Here is an 18282-nt window from a genome sequence, read left to right on the forward strand (position 1 = left end):
TGTTGGGAGGGAGGGAGAATCTGTCCTCAACTCTAAGAAGCATCATAAAGCATCCTCTTTTTTTTCTACCTCTTTTCCTCATTCTCAATTTTGCTTTTCAGGTGGTGATGGATATTTATGAGCTGGAGAACCCTGAGGGTGTAATTCTGTCCATGGGGGGGCAGCTTCCCAATAATATTGCCATGGCCTTACATCGGCAGCAGTGCCGGATCCTAGGCACTTCCCCTGAAGCCATTGACTCTGCTGAGAACCGCTTCAAGTTCTCCCGTCTTCTGGACACCATCAACATCAGCCAGCCCCTCTGGAAGGAGCTGTCAGACATGGAGGTGAATAGAAGGTGCTACAACTAAAAAGAGTGAGTGGGTGGGAATAAGGGGGGAAAATCCCCAAAGTGAGATAATATTCGATTAGGTCTCTTTTTCCATTCCAAAAGCTGTAGAGCTGGTGTTGTCATGGGAGGGTGTATGAGGGATTATGGCAAGTTCCCAGTGTCACCTCTCTTTGGGTGTTTTATTTTTCCCCCCGTTGCTAATGAACTGCAGACTGGCATTTTAGGGTGAGAGGGGAAATTAAGGTCCATTTGTCATTGGTGCTAACTTGTTGCATGTTTTAGGGAAGAGAGGAGGTGGATAATTTAATGCCTGGAATTTCTGGTACATCCTGGGAAAGTGGCAAAGGAAACAATGGCCAAAGATGGGGCCAAAGAGCTGTTTCTTCAGATATAGCCTTTGTAACCCTACAATATCTCTCCTCTGCAGTCAGCCAAGCAGTTCTGCTGCAAGGTGGGATACCCTTGCGTGGTGCGTCCTTCCTACGTGCTTAGCGGTGCGGCCATGAACGTGGCTTACACAGATAACGACCTGGAGAGGTTCCTTAGCAATGCTGTTGCTGTTTCCAAGGAGCACCCTGTGGTCATCTCCAAGTTCATCCAAGAGGCCAAGGTGGGCAGGGCTGATTGGGTGGGTTTTGTATGTCAAACAGTCACTCTGGAAAATGTGACAGGCTCGACTGATCAGAATAAGCACAGGACTCTTGCAGAAGGCCACTCTTGAAAGCAGCCCTGTGATTGTCATACTTTCAGCACAGGGGAAATAGGGGCTTGCTGTTTGTGTGCTCAAGCAAATCACAAAGGGGATGCTCTGCTTTCTTTGGCATTCAGGAAGACACGCGTGAGGGAGGCATTATTGGCAAGTGTTGAGGCTCTTGTACTTGCCTCCCAACAGGAGATAGATGTCGATGCTGTGGCCTGTGATGGACAAGTGGTGGCCATTGCCATTTCTGAGCATGTGGAGAATGCTGGTGTGCATTCAGGGGATGCCACGTTAGTGACACCCCCACAGGACATTACACCCAAGACACTGGAGCGGATTAAGGCGATTGTGCATGCCATTGGACAGGAGCTGCAGGTCACAGGACCCTTCAACCTCCAGCTCATTGCCAAGGTAACAGGAAGGGGAGGCAAGAAGTCAGTGAGTCTGGCTTTCATGGATTGAATCAGATTTCTCAGCTCTAGTGTGCACAGATGCTGTCTGGGTTTGACTTTCCTTTATTAATTGACGATAACAGAGATCGATCTTACTTAATTGAGAGGCACTGTATATCTTGTTAATGTGAAAAATGTGGTGTAGATCAGAGTCTGATTTGGAGCTAACATCCTCTTGGAGCCGTCCTGCCAACCTGCTTTTCTTTTCTGCAGCATGACCAGCTGAAGGTGATTGAATGCAACGTGCGAGTGTCTCGATCCTTTCCGTTTGTCTCCAAAACGCTGGGCGTTGACCTGGTAGCTTTGGCCACGCAAGTGATTATGGGAGAAGAGGTGGAGTCCGTTGGACTCATGACAGGCACAGGCATTGTTGGTGTCAAGGTAAGCAGCCGAATAGCTTAATAGCTTAATCACATTCACGTAGATGGTGAAGATTTGAGCCCTAATGTATCTTTTCTTTGTTTCTTAGAACAGTCACAGCTTGGGATATGGAGTGACTTGACCGTCTAATTTTGGGCTCTCCTTTTCTTACTCAGGTACCCCAGTTTTCATTCTCACGACTGGCAGGTGCTGATGTGGTGCTGGGGGTAGAGATGACCAGCACAGGTGAGGTGGCCTGCTTTGGGGAGAATCGTTGTGAAGCCTACCTCAAAGCCATGCTGAGCACTGGCTTCAAGATTCCCAAGAAGAACATTCTGCTGACTATTGGGAGTTACAAGGTCAGTTGGGTGGGATCGGTCAGGAGGAAAAGCAGAACAGTCCTGTTGGTGTCACCACCTTTTTTCAGATTAAACATTCCTAATTTTAAATGTCCCAATGTCTATGCTTTGTTGTAGTAGCAGAACAACTGGCAGCGTTTCTTACAAAGCTTTCATTGTTCAACCCTTCTAGATTATTTTGAGGTTTGCTTTAAGGGTTTATATGGAATAAAAAATAAGCCAAGTATTCTTGTTGTAATAAATGGTAGTAACATTGGATTTGGGGAATAGGGCGAGAGAGAGAGAAGAGGAACGTAAGGAAGTCAGTGGGAAGGATTGGGGAAGGTAGCTTATAGTAAGAGCAGGCATGCTTCTGATGTGTCTGAATAGGTGTGCCTCTCCTTTTTACTTCACATCTCTTTTAGAACAAGAGTGAGTTGCTGTCCACAGTACGTACCCTGGAAGGCTTGGGCTATAATCTCTATGCCAGTCTGGGCACTGCTGATTTTTATACAGAGCATGGCATTAAGGTAGGTACACAGATGGTCATGATAACATATGCTATTTCTTTCTACAAAGACGGGTTCATTAGGTTAATCATTATTAGGTTAATAAACTGCAGTAAATTACCTTCCAATGCAGTTTATGTTGTTCTCCTTTGAGGAAAGATGAAAACAATGAAGGGGGAGCGCAGAAGAAGAGAGCAGGAATAGGAATTCTTTGTTATTCCAATGCTGGAGGTTGCTGGGGGGGGGGAAGAAGTTAGCACCACGGTGAAGCTGTTTCAACAGCAAGAAAGAGAGATGGCTTCCAACTTTAGCCTTGGGCTGAATAGAGGTTTGCTTTCTCCTTTACTTACTTCTGGGTCCTCTCCCAGGAACACATATCCTTCCTATCTGTAGGCCCTATTTCCCCAAATTGATGCTTTCCAGAATTGTGAAGTTTAAGGCCCTTTAAGTTGGGGGATGATATGGAAGAAGGTTATGCTGTCCATCAGATGCGTGTTGCCTTTTTTTAAACGTTCTTTTTAATTTTTGAAACCAGGGTTGTTTTGAAGTTGGGTGAATGTAGGAATGTAATAAATAAATACAGTCCCAGAATGCTGGTTGGGAATTCTGGATGTTTATTTCTTTACAATAATAATACACTGCCCCAGTTGTAAGACTCTGTGCAGCATATAAAGCAAATAAAACAATTAAACAAGCAAACGGGAATACCAAAACGGAACAAAACATTCATACAAGGTGGAATGCATACATCAAACAGTTGGTTGAAGACCAAACTCATAGTGGAAAGAAAAGCAAAAAGAAAGGTTGCTAAGTGTACCTCACAGGGAAGTATATCCCACAGTATATAGCAGTGATGGTGAACCTTTTAGAGACATAGTGCCGAAACTCCAACCCAAAACCCACTTATGTATGGGTGCCGGGTGGGCGTGGCCCATTGAGTGGGTGTGGCTGCAGTGGTAATGGCAGACTGGGTGGGACTAAAAAGTTCAATCCCAACTTTGCGAGATCTTTTTTTTCCCGTGAGAAGTTGAAATTGATTGATTGAACTTTTTTTTTGCACATGGCGGCAGAGGCCTAAAGCGAAAAGGTATTATAAAACCCAGCTGAAGGCCTATTACTGGGGCAGCGGCGCGTGTGCCCACAAAGAGGGCTCTGTGTGCCACCTGTGGCACATGTTCCATAGGTTCGCCACCACGGGTATATAGGCTGCTCCAGAGAAGGCCTGTTGCCTCATGTAGGTAGGCTCTGTGTACTTCCCAAGAAGGGGAAACTTTCAGTAGACTTTTTGTGATGTTCAGACTGGATGGGCAGAATTGACCTTGACAAGATGATTCCTGATGTAACCCAGTGCTACATACTGGCAGCCCCACTAAATAGACCACACCAGGAAATCAACTTCATAGAAAGCCTAAAACTACTTTTATTGAGATCGGCTAAAATAAAATAGCAGAATCTTACAAGTCTATTGCTGTATCTCCTCCTCCTGATAGTTTAATGAATTGGGGTGTGTGTTGCTTCCAAAGGTTCCGTGAGCTTTCTGGACTTAAAAATGCTTTGGCCCCCTTTGCTTAAGCAACAGTTTTTGCATCTTCTTCCAACCTACTTCACTTTTGTACTTCAGAGCCACATCATTATGTAACTTATGGAATGTGTGACTCACAAAAGGTTCTAATGACTCTGTGTCTATTTTGCAATTGTTTGGGCTAATCTGCCAAGACTATGACTGGCATTCTTGCATTATCTTGAGTGTTTTGTATCCCGATGGCTTAAGGACTTGCCGCTTCTTTTGTGGCAGGTGATGGCTGTGGATTGGCATTTTGAAGAGGCAGATGGCAATGAAATACCATGCAAGGAGAACCAACAGCGCAGCATTTTGGATTATCTGGCTGAAAATCACTTTGATTTAGTGATCAATTTGTCGATGCGCAACTCTGGTGGGAGGAGGCTCTCTTCATTTGTCACTAAGGGCTACCGAACACGACGGCTGGCAGTTGACTACTCCGTGCCCCTCATCATAGACATCAAGTGCACCAAGCTTTTTGTTGAGGTTTGTGAGGGGTGGCAAATGAATTGGAGAAGGATTGGGCAGTGATGAAGAGAAACGTGGGATTCAGCTTCAGGAGAATGCTCAGTTCTCCAGTGTGCAATGTGTGTATGTTGGATGGGGGATGTCCTTTGCTATTCTGAGAGATTGAGTCCTCCTCTTTTTCTTTGTTTCTATTCTCCATTAGGCTCTTGGGCAAATTGGAGGGCCCCCTCCGTTGAAGATGCATGTGGACTGTATGACCTCACAGAAACTCATCCGCTTGCCAGGTAGATCAGAGTTTGAGCACCTGCATAGGGGGAAGATTTGTCTACAGACAAGAATGCACTTAGCTGGTCCAACTTGGTCTTTGCCTTTTTAGACAGGCTCACTTATTGAACTTGGAGCCCTTGCAAGGTAGGATTAGTTCCTTTGCCAGCCCCTGAGAACACGGAGAGGAGAGCAGGGCTATTAAAAAAGGTTCCAAGGAGAGGGGATATATCACAAAATAGCTATGAGCTATTCAATGTGGCTTCAGACTAATTGCAATAAACATTACTGTGCTGTGAAGAGAGTCTTAAGAGATTCTATCGACTTCAAGCTTAACAACCTAGTTAAGCCATGTAAAGTCGGGGATCTGTGATTTATAGCTGAGTCCAGGTCCAGAGCTTGACAGACAGATTGTCTATTTATGATTACAATTGAACCTGGAATTTTGATGATGTCATTGTGATCATAAGTCAAATCCACTATGTGACCAGACTCATTTTTATAGCAGTTTTTACAATAGCTGTAAAGTAAGTCACCATAGTCACCAATAAAGGAAAATGAAGTTGAAATGAGGCGTCCTTGTTGCTGTCTGAGCTTCTTGTTTTCTTACAGATGTTTCATTACCCAAACTAGGTAACATCATCAGTGATGTTGCCTAGTTTGAGTAAAGAAACGCGTGGAAGAAAACAAACAAGCTCAGAGAGCAACTCCTCACCACAGTCATTAAGGAAATCAAATCAAGCCAGCTTTCATGCCTAAGACGGGACTAGTTTCTAACCACTGGACATACTGATTTACCCATTGACTGCAGATGCAGTTTATCACAATTTATCCATTGACTGTGGGTTGAGTTCATTTATTACATGGGAAATTCCTGTTCTAGAGATTGACTGATTTCCCCTTTTGAAAGGTAAGAATGACCGCAGAAGAGTTGAACAGAAAATGGCTTTCCTAGTTGTTGAAAGTGTGAGAATTTAATTTGTTTAACTTTATTTTTATTTATTTATTTGTAGCCCATCTTTATTATTTGTTACAAATAACTCAAGGTGGGGAACATATCCCACGTATCTTTCTCTTCCCTATTTTCCCTACAACAATCCTGTGAGGTGGGTTGGGCTGAGAAAGAGGGACTGGCCCAAAGTCACTCACAGTCTCCCGCTTTCTGTCCTTTTGTCTTAGCCACGACCAAACTGGCTCTCTCAATAATTGAGAGCTGCAGAGTATTCATTTTTTTGGTCCCAAGGGTTCCGTAATCAATTTTGGCTTCAGGCTGGGTACACCTATACCGTGGACCTGAAATATACAGAAACTTCACACCACATAAACTTAAGCATTCACACTATGTGTGTAGGGATATACAAGCAGCAGCCCTGTACATGCATTTTCAGGCGTGAGCCTTAACAAAAACGACACCTCTGGGTTCACATTTGCAGCATTCTGCCGTAAATGCCTGAGTTTGTACAATATGCTAGATTTGGCTAAAATGAGATTGACTGTTTTTTTTATTCAGTGGACTACTGGAACCCAGTGTATTTCATGTTAAGCTATAACATGGTTTTATTATTGTTGTTGTTGTTGTTGTCATTACTATTGTCTGTGAGCACAGCTACTGTGCTATAAAGCACATGCGTTGTGCAAAGGAGTTTATCCTCAGGCTTGCCATCTTCTGTTAAATGGGGACTAAAATAGGCCTGTCTTTCATCCGCATGGTTTCCTATGAGCATAATATCACTCCCTCTTTACGATCCTGTAATCTCTTAATTCGGAGTACTGGATGGAGCTGAACTGGATGGAGCTGAACATTTACTGGGCGGATGCCCTTCCTGATGCCACATGGAGTTTGCAGCTATGAGTACAATGTCACTGTGTAATCAAAAACAAATATAGTCCTTTTCCTGTACTGATTTCTCCTCTTTCTCTTCCTTCAGGTCTAATAGATATCCACGTGCACTTGAGAGAACCAGGAGCCACCCATAAAGAAGACTTCAAATCTGGTACAGCTGCTGCTCTAGCTGGTGGCATCACAATGGTTTGTGCCATGCCAAACACCTCGCCTGCTGTCACTGATGCCAGTTCTTTTGCCCTAATGCAGAAGGTAAGGGCTGCCCGGATCGTGACTAATGAGGGCAAGGGAAGGATCAGATTTTTTTTGATAGTGGTGTCCCAACTAGCAAAAGACCTCCGAAGAAATATATTGGCCCTCTATTACTTGCCTTTTGTATTAGGAAATATTCTTCAGCGTGCACATTGCTGCTACTTCTTATGTTCTTTTTATTAAATTAGTGGAATGTTACCAGTTTAGTTCGTAATCAAATGTAAAGACAATACCAGTCAAGAAAATAATTTCCTTGCTGCCTGGAATTAATTATTAAAATCATGTTGCCTACAACATCTAGAAGAAAAAAGTTGTCTTTACCATGATATAGGAGGCTTAACCTGTAGTTGTATTAAAAATTTCAGCATGGAAATATTTAATGCATGTCTCAGCAAGCATTTTGTTATGTATCTGTTTATTGAATGCTCTTCTGGTCAAGATGAGGCTCTTCTGAGTCTGGCAGTTCTCAGCTTGGTATATGATAAGAGCGGCTAATCCAAATATTAAAAAGGAAAGAACTTGTCACACCTTTTGAGACTGTCTTTTTCTTTTTGCACCCTTGCCTACCTCTAGTTGGCTGAGGCTGGAGCCCGCTGTGATTTTGCACTCTATGTTGGCGCCTCATCTGACAATGCTGGCTCTCTGGGGCCAGTGGCTGGAGCTGCTGCTGGTCTAAAGATGTACCTGAATGACACTTTCTCTGACCTCAAGATGGATAATGTTTCTCTCTGGATGGAGGTGGGTTTAATTTAGTTCTGAAGGGAAAAGAAATTCAGACGAAGGGAAAGGAATTCAGACCCGGGTCGATAGAGTTGTCCTGAACCAGCAGGGCAGCCTCGTCTCCAAAAAGAACTCTGGAGAGCACTGCCCGCTGAACTTTTATTCACCTCCAATATTACAAAAACTACATCAGTCTCACACAAACAGGATACACAGAAATAATTGGATACTCAGGTGTCTATGAGATTACACAAAAACAAGGTACCACAAGATGTATGTGAAGGCTTTATCATAGCGTTTCCCAAACCTCCCACATGCCAGGCTCCCCTCCCAGCCAGGAGTGTGTGCTCTCACTGAAGCTAACAGAGAGGCCCAACTAAGAGGGAACGGAAAGGCTGAAAGGTAAAAAACCAAATTCTTGAGAGACCAAATTCTGGCCGTTCCCACAAGTTCGATCTCTGGGGCTTTGTTTCTTCAGCAAGTAAGGGAAAGTTGCTTTGATGTGGAAGGTTTTATGCTTTTCTCTTACTGGAGCCCTGAAATAGAATTTCTACTACCCCATCTGCCAATATTTCAATAATTTAATGGCTAGGCTATTATAAGGCATTCAAACAATCTCTGGCCTATGTTATCAGTGCGTATGTATCCTCTGTATTTAATCTTCTTCTGATCTTTCCAAACCACTCCAGCACTTTGAAAAGTGGCCCAAGCACCTTCCAATTGTAGCACATGCTGAGAAACAGACAGTGGCAGCCATTCTGATGGTGGCACAGCTCTACCAACGTCCTGTCCACATCTGCCATGTGGCCCGCAAGGAAGAGGTAGGTAATTTTTGCAAATAAGCTTAAAGGATAAAGTTGTATGTTCAGGGAAGGTCCATGAACAGAAAACAAGGAGAAGATTTTTCTTCTCCCAACCAAATAGCCCATAATCTCTGGTATGACTAGAGAGCAAATGACCTGCAAGACTTCTTATATTTTTATTAAAATACTTGATATGAACCTGGATGAAAATTCCGGGGGTAACATTGTGTGGATATATGCTGGGAAGGACAGGTTCCCACATTTCATCTCTTCACAGATCCTGATCATCAAAGCAGCAAAGCAGAAGGGCATTGAAGTGACCTGTGAGGTGGCTCCCCATCACCTCTTTCTCTGCCAGGAAGATCTGAGGCGTATTGGGGAAGGCCGGGGTCAGGTGCGCCCCACGTTGGGCACCCGGGAAGACATGGAATCCCTTTGGGAAAACCTGGACACCATTGACTGCTTTGCTACGGACCATGGTAAGTGTGGCTTTAGTTTAGATTGCTGGAAATCTTCAGCCTCGGGACACGTTCCCCAAATGGTTTCAACAATTGATAGCCCCATCCTCTTATTCCTGAGAGTTCAGAAGAATGTGTGGGACCAGAAGCAGGGAAGGCAAGTCTGCCTTTTATACCCAGTGCCAGTTGGCAGAGCTGTAGTATGAAAGCGTTTCCTTTGCCATATCTTTCCTTTTCTCCTTCCAGCTCCACACACATTGGAGGAGAAGCTTGGGAAGGACCCTCCCCCAGGCTTCCCAGGTCTGGAGACTATGCTGCCTCTGTTGCTTACAGCAGTTTCTGAAGGGCGCCTCACGGTGGAAGATATTGTCAAGCGCCTGTATGATAATCCTCGGCGCATATTTGGGCTGCCTGTGCAGGAAGACACATACATTGAGGTGGGGCTGCTGTTGCAAGAGGAGGGGCTTGAGGGGAGAAACTTAGAGCCCTGTCAAAACTGGCATCTTTGCCTTAACTCGTGTTTTGTCAGAAAAACTATTGCTAGAAAGCTTTCTTTGCCCATAAAGCCATAACTGTCCACTCAATGGCGTGGACTTCCCACTCTCAGTACCAGCAGCTGTTCTACGTTTGTTATGTCTTCTGGCAGGTGGATCTGGAGCAGGAGTGGCTGGTGCCAACCCATACAGCCTTCAGCAAATCCCAGTGGACACCTTTTGAAGGGATGCGAGTGAAGGGGACTGTACGTCGTGTTATTCTCCGTGGAGAAGTGGCTTATATTGACGGACAGGTGAATACAGAGCAGCTGAGGAAGGGGTGTAGGGGAAAAAAATGTCCTTTACCTAATTAAAGGAATCTTCTGTGGCCCTTTGGGCTACCTCCCCTTTATGAAGTTTTGATGCCAGGCGGGTTAGGACTGATGTGAGCGTTTTGTGTTGTATAGGTTCTCGTATCCCCAGGTTACGGGCAGGATGTGCGAAAGTGGCCATGCTCAGTACCTCTCCCAGCACCAGCCAAAGAGATCCTGAAGGTAGGTGCTGGAACTCAGCTAAGAAGGAACAAAGGAGGAGAATGCTTGGGAGTCGATGGATAAATGGATAAAGGTGGGAAATTTGGGAGATGCTGCTAGTGAAAAGAGAAAGTATTCCCTAAATTTCCATTGCTTAGTTCCTCTCATCTTGCAGACACCTGAGCGTCCTCATACCACTGTGCAAACAGAGATCTTTCGCGGCCGTGCGTCTAGTCCTCGGCGAGCTGCTCCAGCGGGAGATGCACGATTCTACTTGGCCCCCCGCATCCATCGTGCTTCAGATCCTGGGCTGCCAGGTGATGGATGAAAGGGTACCTGGAATGGATTCCTTTCTGGGGCAGATGTTTAGGGAAGGAGGGCTGGAGCCATGGCAAGGTGTCTCTATTAGGCTGTAATTCTTGTATCCTTCCTTTAACTAGCTGATGAACTCAGAGAAAGAGCTATCAAAAAAGCACCTGAGCCAGGTGAGTTCTTCTTCCCCCCAGATTCAGACTGCTGCTATTCCCTCTGTGATTTTTTTTTCAAATCAGGTTTTTTTCCCTCCTAAGTAGCCTTGTGGAAAGAGCTTTTCCTTTAAATTCAGATACGGCCATGTAGATTTCCAGTCTCTTACAGCATTTCTCCATGGGCGGCTTTGTTGAAGGAGAAATGTGGAGGGGGGGAAATTGGTTGCAGTAGACAACAAGACCTGAAAGGGATTCTGCTTTGGATTTTGTGTCAGATGGGACTCGGTGAGGCAGGAGGGCCAAGGTGTTAAGGGCCAATGGCATTAATATTTATTTAATGTTGATTATAACATAGTTGGCTCAGTGGGTTAGGACGCTGAGCTTGTCGATCAGATGGTCGGCAGTTTGGCGGGTTGAATCCCGAGTGCTGCGTAGCAGAGTGAGCGCCTGTTACTTGTCCCAGCTTCTGCCAACCTAGCAGTTCGAAAGCACGTAAAAATGCAAGTAGAAAAATAGGGACCACTACGGTGGGAAGGTAACAGCGTTCCGTGCACCTTTGGCGTCCAGTCATGCTGGCCGCATGACCACGGAGACGTCCTCGGACAAGCGCTGGCTGTTCGGCTTTGAAATGGAGATGAGCACCGGCCCCTAGAGTCGGAAACGACTAGCACGCATATGCGGGGGAACCTTTACCTTTACCTTACCTTATAACATAGTAAGGTATGTTTTATCCTTGCAACATTGCATATCAACTAATGAGAGACAAAGCAGTTCAAAACCATCAAGTTACTAAAAACATCTATAAATTTAGAACAATGCTTTTAATCCTGGCCTGCTTAAAACCACCTTATTCCTCTTCTTATGAAGCAAATCCATTAAATGGATCCCATTGTCTACTATCTCATCTGACAAAGACAGTTTTGCCACCATGATCAAAATCTCAAAATTGACACTTTAATTTTTAAATACTATTTGAGGATTGACTATTTCTTATACTTTGCTTGTTGCATCCGTTAATGGAACATAATCTGAATGTAGGTAAAATACCGTTTGGTTCTGCCTTTTAAAAGTTCAGGTTCTAAAGAGTTGTTCTGCTTGTGTTTGTCCTGTTGCCAAAAAAAATTCCTCCAAACTTTTCCTCTCTTTTTTTTTTGGCTGGGGACCTGTGTCCATGTAGTGTTTGGACAAACAGTTGCTTCTTTCCTGGTTACACTAATGAATGGTAATAGCTTAGAATGAAGGCATTCAAGGTTATGGAAGGAAAGAATTGGAGGAACAGCCCCAAAAGGAGAGCAGGATAAGAAAAAGGCAAAAGAGAGACAGAGACAGATCCCTCACATCTTCTCTTGCATATTCTACTTGAAGAGCTGATCTTTTTTTCTTTGTCCCTTTAGACCTGTCCATGGTCCAGGATGGCCCATTATACCTTGCTGGCCCATTACCCAGACAGGCATCTCCTCAGAGTTTGCCACATCCTCAAACCTCACCATTACTCCATCCTCTTGTGGGGCAACATATACTGTCAGTCAAACAGTTCACAAAGGGCCAGGTATTTGCATTACTAGCTTTTTTTCTCCTACATTCTGGTGTCTGCGTCCTTGGAATTCCTGTACTCAAATTCCTAAGCTCCTTCCCCCACAACATCCTCCTCTTTTTTGTACAGATGTCTCACTTGTTTAATGTCGCACACAATCTGCGCATGATGGTGCAAAAAGAGCGCAGTCTTGACATCCTCAAGGTGAGGAAAATGTTGAATTGGGGCGATGGGAGTGAGATTTGGGGAGGGCAGGAAAAACAGCAGTACTAAAGCAGAGCTGCGTTTGCACAGGGGAAGGTGATGGCCTCCATGTTTTACGAGGCAAGCACACGGACCAGCAGCTCCTTCTCTGCAGCCATGTACCGTCTGGGTGGCTCTGTGCTCCCCTTCTCTGAGGCTACCTCATCCTGCCAAAAGGGAGAATCTCTGGCAGACTCAGTTCAAACCATGAGCTGCTACGCTGACGTCGTCGTTCTAAGGCACCCCCAGCCAGGTGCAGTGGAGGTAAAGATGCGTAAGGGTTTAAAGAAGAGGTTGCATGATGAAGGCGTGATGGTGGGTTATGTTCATGGTATGGTACAAGTTTAGAGAAACTAGCAATTCTGTCTTCCCTTTCTCACCTGTTTTTGGTTGGTTCGTTGGTTGGTTGGGGTTTTTTGCCTTTATGATAGAGGCCATTCTTAGCTTTTAAAAATAGGTTTCAGAAATCCATGGCCGATTTTATTGATTGTAAATTCAAGCATCTGGTTCTCCAAGATGCCTGCAAAAACACCTTCTGTAGAAGCTGTTCCTTTTATTATTATTATTACTCCTCTGGACTTCTTGATCTCACCTTCTGGTTTCCAATAAGTCATCAGATTTGCTGATTTCTGATTAAGAACGACTTATATGGAAGCCACAAAGGGCTTATGAACTGACTGAATAAAGACACGAGTCAAATGCTAACTTTAATGGCTTCTTCCCCTCTCATTTTATACCAGTTGGCTGCCAAACATTGCCGAAAACCTGTGATCAATGCAGGTGATGGAGTTGGAGAACACCCCACTCAAGGTCTGCTGGACATCTTCACCATCCGGGAAGAGTTGGGCACTGTCAATGGCATGACGGTAAGGGAAGTTGTGGGTGTATGCTGATACTTTTGTCTGCATGCCTACTTTCCACAAATCAGAAAACCTCACGATCTTCTTCCCTCTCTTCCAGATCACCATGGTGGGAGACCTGAAGCACGGGCGCACAGTCCACTCTCTCGCCCGCCTTCTGACCTTGTACCGTGTCAGCTTGCGTTACGTCACTCCACCCAACCTGCGCATGCCCTCTGATATCTTCAACTTCGTAGCCTCCAAGGGAATCAAGCAGGTGAAGATGGAGGGGAGGGAAGTTTACCATTGTGGGTTCTTGGTTCCATTGCTTGCATCTTGATGTTGACTCATTCCTGCTTATACTCTTCTTTCCCAGGAGGAGTTTGAGAACATTGAAGAGGCTCTACCAGACACAGATGTTCTTTACATGACTCGCATCCAGAAGGAGCGCTTTGCTTCAATCCAGGAATATGAGATGGTAGGTGAAAGCAGCCAGATGAACTGTCCTCCAGGTCAGTACACCAAATGGCCAGATTCAACACGTTTGCCCTAAGTCCTGGTTTGTTTCAGCCTTCATTTCTTGAACAAGCTATAATTAAGTTGCTCCCAGAATTATTTTCTGAACCTCAGAAAATAACTCAATATGTGTATGAGTCCCTTGTCCCAGCCAGCAGCACAAGATGCTTTGTTTCTCCTTACCATCAAAATACATTCTAGTATATATTCTCTTTCTAGAAAGAAAGAGAAGATTCTGTTCTTGCCCTTTTATTGAGACAGATACCCTGCTTTCCAGCTAAGGTCACACATGTTGGATTCACATGACATACTGGGCTAATTTGGTTCAGTGTATTGTGTTGTTTCAGACATCATTTATTTTTTAATTTATTTGAGAAACATACAAAATCGCCTAGTTTGTATGTCAGTTTGGCAAATCCTGGCCTTGGTCTTTTCACTTCAGTGGTTGAATCCATGTTTTCTGAGGGCTCAAAATGTGGAATCTCTAGCTAAACTCATTTTTCTGAATCCCGACAACTTGGAGCAACACAAGGGCTGAGTATTTTGAAACCATCTGAAAATTGGCATTTGCAGAAAAGGGCAGTTTCCCTCAGCATGGGATAGAGCTGCTAACAACTAAGAACTCATTTAAGTCTTTTCTCTCTAGTGTTTTGGGCAGTTTATCTTGACGCCGCATATCATGACCCGGGCCAAGAAGAAGATGGTGGTGATGCATCCAATGCCCCGCGTCAATGAAATCAGGTGCGAAGGAGCTAATCCTAGCTCAGTTCATTTATGTTCTCCTAGAATAAAAAATACGCTACCCTTGGGTAAGACTTTCTTCCAAGAGTTTTCCACCCAGCCTGCATGCACAAAAGGCTCAATCCTTGATGCTGGGGGAATGGTAAGCAGCAGCTCACATTCATCTGAAAAGTAGAACAAAATGTTACTTCTGGTCAGGTTAAAACTCCTGGGTTGTTAAGATTGTTATGGACCATGGGTCCCCAACCTGTGGGCCACGGCCAACTACCGGCCGTGGCCTACTGGCCACCAGGCCACCGAACAGGATGGCCAGTGTGCCCACTCATCCCCACTCGTGCTAGTGCCCCAGCCGCATGACCTAAAGGGCCGTGGCCTAAATGGGGCTCCATGCAGCCTAAACAGGGCTCCGTGCGGCCTAAATGGGGCTCCACATGGCCTAAACGGGGTTCCACGTGGATTAAATGGGGCTCTGCACGGCGAAAACAGGGCAGCACTAGTGCCCATGTGGCGAAAATGGGGCAGGGCTAGCGAGTGTCACACGGGCAGTAGCGCCGTCCCATTTGTGTCACCCGTACGCATAAAATGCTTCCCCTTCCCTTTCCCTCCGGTCCGCCAACCGAGAAAGCTTGGGGACCTCTGTTATGGACATCAAAACTCTTAGCTCAGAAAATCCTATCAAAAACAAGCGTTCTGTTTGATCAAACTGCCATTCTTACTGAATAAAGCAGTGGTCTCTTTCAGGAGATTGTGCACGGGAGGAGAGGGAAAGCTTCTGCAGATTTGGTGGTGGTAAATGATCATTCTTATCTTGGCAACTCTTTCTAGTGTGGAGGTGGACTCGGATCCCCGTGCAGCCTACTTCCGGCAAGCAGAGAACGGCATGTATATCCGCATGGCACTCTTGGCCACTGTGCTTGGTCGGTACTGATCCTTGCCTATTGCAGCCCAGACTGGACATGAAGAGGGATTAAATTTGGGTCCCTCACTCAGCTGTCTCACCTCATCTGCACGTTGATACTATTTGACTGGGTTTATGCTCACTTTGTGCTACCAAAGACCAAATAATACTCTTGGTGAGGCAGGCTTTCTGCCAGGGACATCAGGAGTGACAGAGCAAAAAGCAGGGGTTCAGGAAAGGTAGCTTGCTTCTTTCTCTTTAGTTCTTGTCTTCCACAGTCCTGTTTCTGGAATTTGTACTAGGGAGATACTTTGTCTGACGCAATTTCTCATTCTCTAGTTCAGGGGTCTTCAACCTTGGCAACTGTAAGACTTGTGGACTTCAACTCCCAGAATTCTGGGAGTCCACAAGTCTTAAAGTTGCCAAGTTTGAAGACCCCTGCTCTAGTTCTACTTTTTTTCGGTCCAAATTCTCAAACTGCTGCTCCTCTCATTTGGATCCCATCCATTAGGCAAAAGGAGGGGGAGAGCTATTCGTTTGTCAGTGGCTACGCAGAGTACCACTACAAATTTTTTTTTCAAGGCTGAGAAGCAATCTTGGCTATCATGTGAGCATTCTTCTCATCTGTGAACCAAGCTGATGCCTTTGGGGGTTTTTTTAAGAAAAATTAAAATATTGAACACAACCTGTGCTGATTGCTTGTATTTTGGGGAGCTATTCAAAAAGAAACTGGATATATGTCCTACTGCAAATCAATGAAAGGGGAAGGGTAACCCTTTCATACCCCAAGAGACTGTTGCAAAAAAAGAAAGGTAGTTAGGCATTGCTGGATGGACAGCAGCATACTGGATCCCTGAAGGGCAAACAAGATATAGCCTTACCTTATAAGCAGAAAAAGAAAAGAATCATAATTGATGACTCATTGATGCGAGAAGCAGAAGCAAATGTATTACTGATTGATTCATTAGATGCATATGCTATTTTCCAAATAGGAGCTCAAGGTGGTATAACAAGGACTCCTCTCATTTCTCCCCACAATAACTATTGTACCATATGGGCTGGGTAGGCTGGTTTAAGAGAGAATAATTGGCCCACAGCACCCATTGAGTTACTGTGCAACGGAAACACAGTATGCTGACAAAACCCACTTGCTCATAAAGGTGAGCTATTAACCAAGATCAGGAATGAAGGGTATGACAGTTTTCAAGATTTATCAAGTCTATTGATGATTATAATCCCATCCTGCTAACACATATGAATACATGATACTGCATGAAAAGAGCTAAAACTGATTTTATCTATAAAATCACCATATATTTTAAGACTTTAATTCAAAGTCTTGGGGATTCAGTTGGTATCCATCCTTCAATCCATAGGGAAAGGGAAAGGAGAACACTGCAAGTGATTCATGATGCTAATGGAAAGGTTTAGTTTTGGGTCCCTGTCTGAGTTAATTAGGTGAAAGACTGCTGGGAATGAGAACCATATAGCTAGTTTGGCTAGGAGAGACATTTCCAAGAATTTACTTAATATTGTAAAATATTGTAACATTAAGCAATTTAAATCACAATGAATGCAATGCTAAATCTGAATACTTCTATATTATTATGATAAAGATTCTTTTGAAAAGTTAAAAAGCTGCATCAAAGTTGATTTTTTCCCCAAAAACAAGATTTAGAAAAAATGGTAATTTTAGATGATCTTTTTGAGCAATCAGTATTATTTCATTCTTGTTTTTAAACAACCCATCAACTGAATTGTAGCTATATTCTCTACATATTCCACTAAGTGATGTAGACAAATCAAGAGTTTCAGAAGAAGACTTAGTGATGGCAGTAGTGCAATAGAAATTACCATATTTTTATGTCTATAAGATGCACCCTTGTATAAGACACTGGCATGCGAGTTTTTCCCCGCCAATCAGCTGTTCGGTGGAGTGCCGAACAGCTGAGTTGGCCAACGATCTTGCCCCTTTCCCCCCTCACATTAGTGGCAAGCCCACAGGGGCTTGACACCTGCACCAGGCGGCATGGCAACCCACACAGGCATGCCCTGGGCTGTGGAGGTTACCATTATTTTTCTGTGTATAAGACGCTGCACTTGTATAAGACACACCTGACTTTTGAACAGGGTGTTTACAGGAAAAAATAGCATCTTATACACTGAAAAATACAGTAATTCCTTGACAGCAGTGTTTCTCAACCTGAGCAACTTTTAAGATGTTTAAGACCTCAACTCCCAGAATTCTCCAGCCATTTTATAGTTACCGAGATTGAGAAAGACTGCTTTATAGGAACATATTTCCCATTATTTACTGAGGAATTTTGTTTTTATTTGCCCAGAGTCACCCAGCTGGCTTTTATGCCTAAGGCAGGATAGAACACCTGGTGTTCTGGTTTCTAGCTTGGTGCCTTAACCACTAGATCAAATTGGTCAAAAATCCTAATGGTTCTCACTTGGTTGCACCGACAGCTATCATTTCACTCTGTCTGGGTGTGAGTAAGTTTAACCTTGACAAAAGACAACTGAGAATACATTTAAAATAGCTGAAAGAATATTGCATTCCAGATGCTGTACACAAAATGGGTTTCTGTTACAGAAAGGGAGATTCTAATGGAATCTTTCGTCTTAAGAAAACTTGCTACAGAGCAATCTGACAGAAACAATTAGAGATTTGGTGGGCTCCTCTGTATTGGGATGTGCTTAGGCAGAAGAGAGAGATCCATCTCTTTTGGGTGCTTTAAATTTAGGTTCCTTTAAATTGCCTCCTCCAACCCTTGATTCTACCCAAGCTTCACACTACAAAGGTAGCAGGTGACTTTAATTGCTATGTAAACGTAATGGAGATTTTGCTTAAGCTAGTACTCTTGGGCTGGGTATTTCTTGGAGTCTATAAGGGAACCAAGTAGTTGTGTCACTTCCATGCAATTGCATCTTCCAAGCTGCTAGTAGTATGACTGAGGACTCGATTCTTACTAT

General features: G+C 44.2%; 1 protein-coding gene across 1 annotated transcript in view; it reads left to right on the top strand.

The window, feature by feature from the left end:
• CAD (carbamoyl-phosphate synthetase 2, aspartate transcarbamylase, and dihydroorotase) overlaps positions 1–16926 on the top strand; it is a 37652-nt gene extending 20726 nt beyond the window's left edge. The window contains exons 20-44 of the mRNA XM_083367570.1: positions 102–326; positions 759–941; positions 1224–1442; positions 1697–1864; positions 2020–2202; positions 2607–2711; positions 4486–4737; positions 4922–5003; positions 6912–7078; positions 7652–7816; positions 8488–8619; positions 8879–9080; positions 9306–9496; positions 9706–9846; positions 10000–10086; positions 10241–10382; positions 10506–10550; positions 11927–12081; positions 12196–12270; positions 12361–12573; positions 13050–13175; positions 13270–13425; positions 13525–13626; positions 14311–14405; positions 15231–16926. Of these exons, the coding sequence (XP_083223696.1) occupies positions 102–326; positions 759–941; positions 1224–1442; positions 1697–1864; positions 2020–2202; positions 2607–2711; positions 4486–4737; positions 4922–5003; positions 6912–7078; positions 7652–7816; positions 8488–8619; positions 8879–9080; positions 9306–9496; positions 9706–9846; positions 10000–10086; positions 10241–10382; positions 10506–10550; positions 11927–12081; positions 12196–12270; positions 12361–12573; positions 13050–13175; positions 13270–13425; positions 13525–13626; positions 14311–14405; positions 15231–15333 (3714 nt within the window). The 3' untranslated portion in view covers positions 15334–16926. The remainder of the gene's footprint in view (positions 1–101; positions 327–758; positions 942–1223; positions 1443–1696; positions 1865–2019; positions 2203–2606; positions 2712–4485; positions 4738–4921; positions 5004–6911; positions 7079–7651; positions 7817–8487; positions 8620–8878; positions 9081–9305; positions 9497–9705; positions 9847–9999; positions 10087–10240; positions 10383–10505; positions 10551–11926; positions 12082–12195; positions 12271–12360; positions 12574–13049; positions 13176–13269; positions 13426–13524; positions 13627–14310; positions 14406–15230) is intronic.
• The last annotated feature ends 1356 nt before the right edge of the window (positions 16927–18282 follow it).

The sequence above is a fragment of the Vipera ursinii genome (genome assembly GCF_947247035.1).
Source record: "Vipera ursinii genome assembly, chromosome: 1".
Taxonomy (NCBI): Eukaryota; Metazoa; Chordata; class Lepidosauria; order Squamata; family Viperidae; genus Vipera; species Vipera ursinii.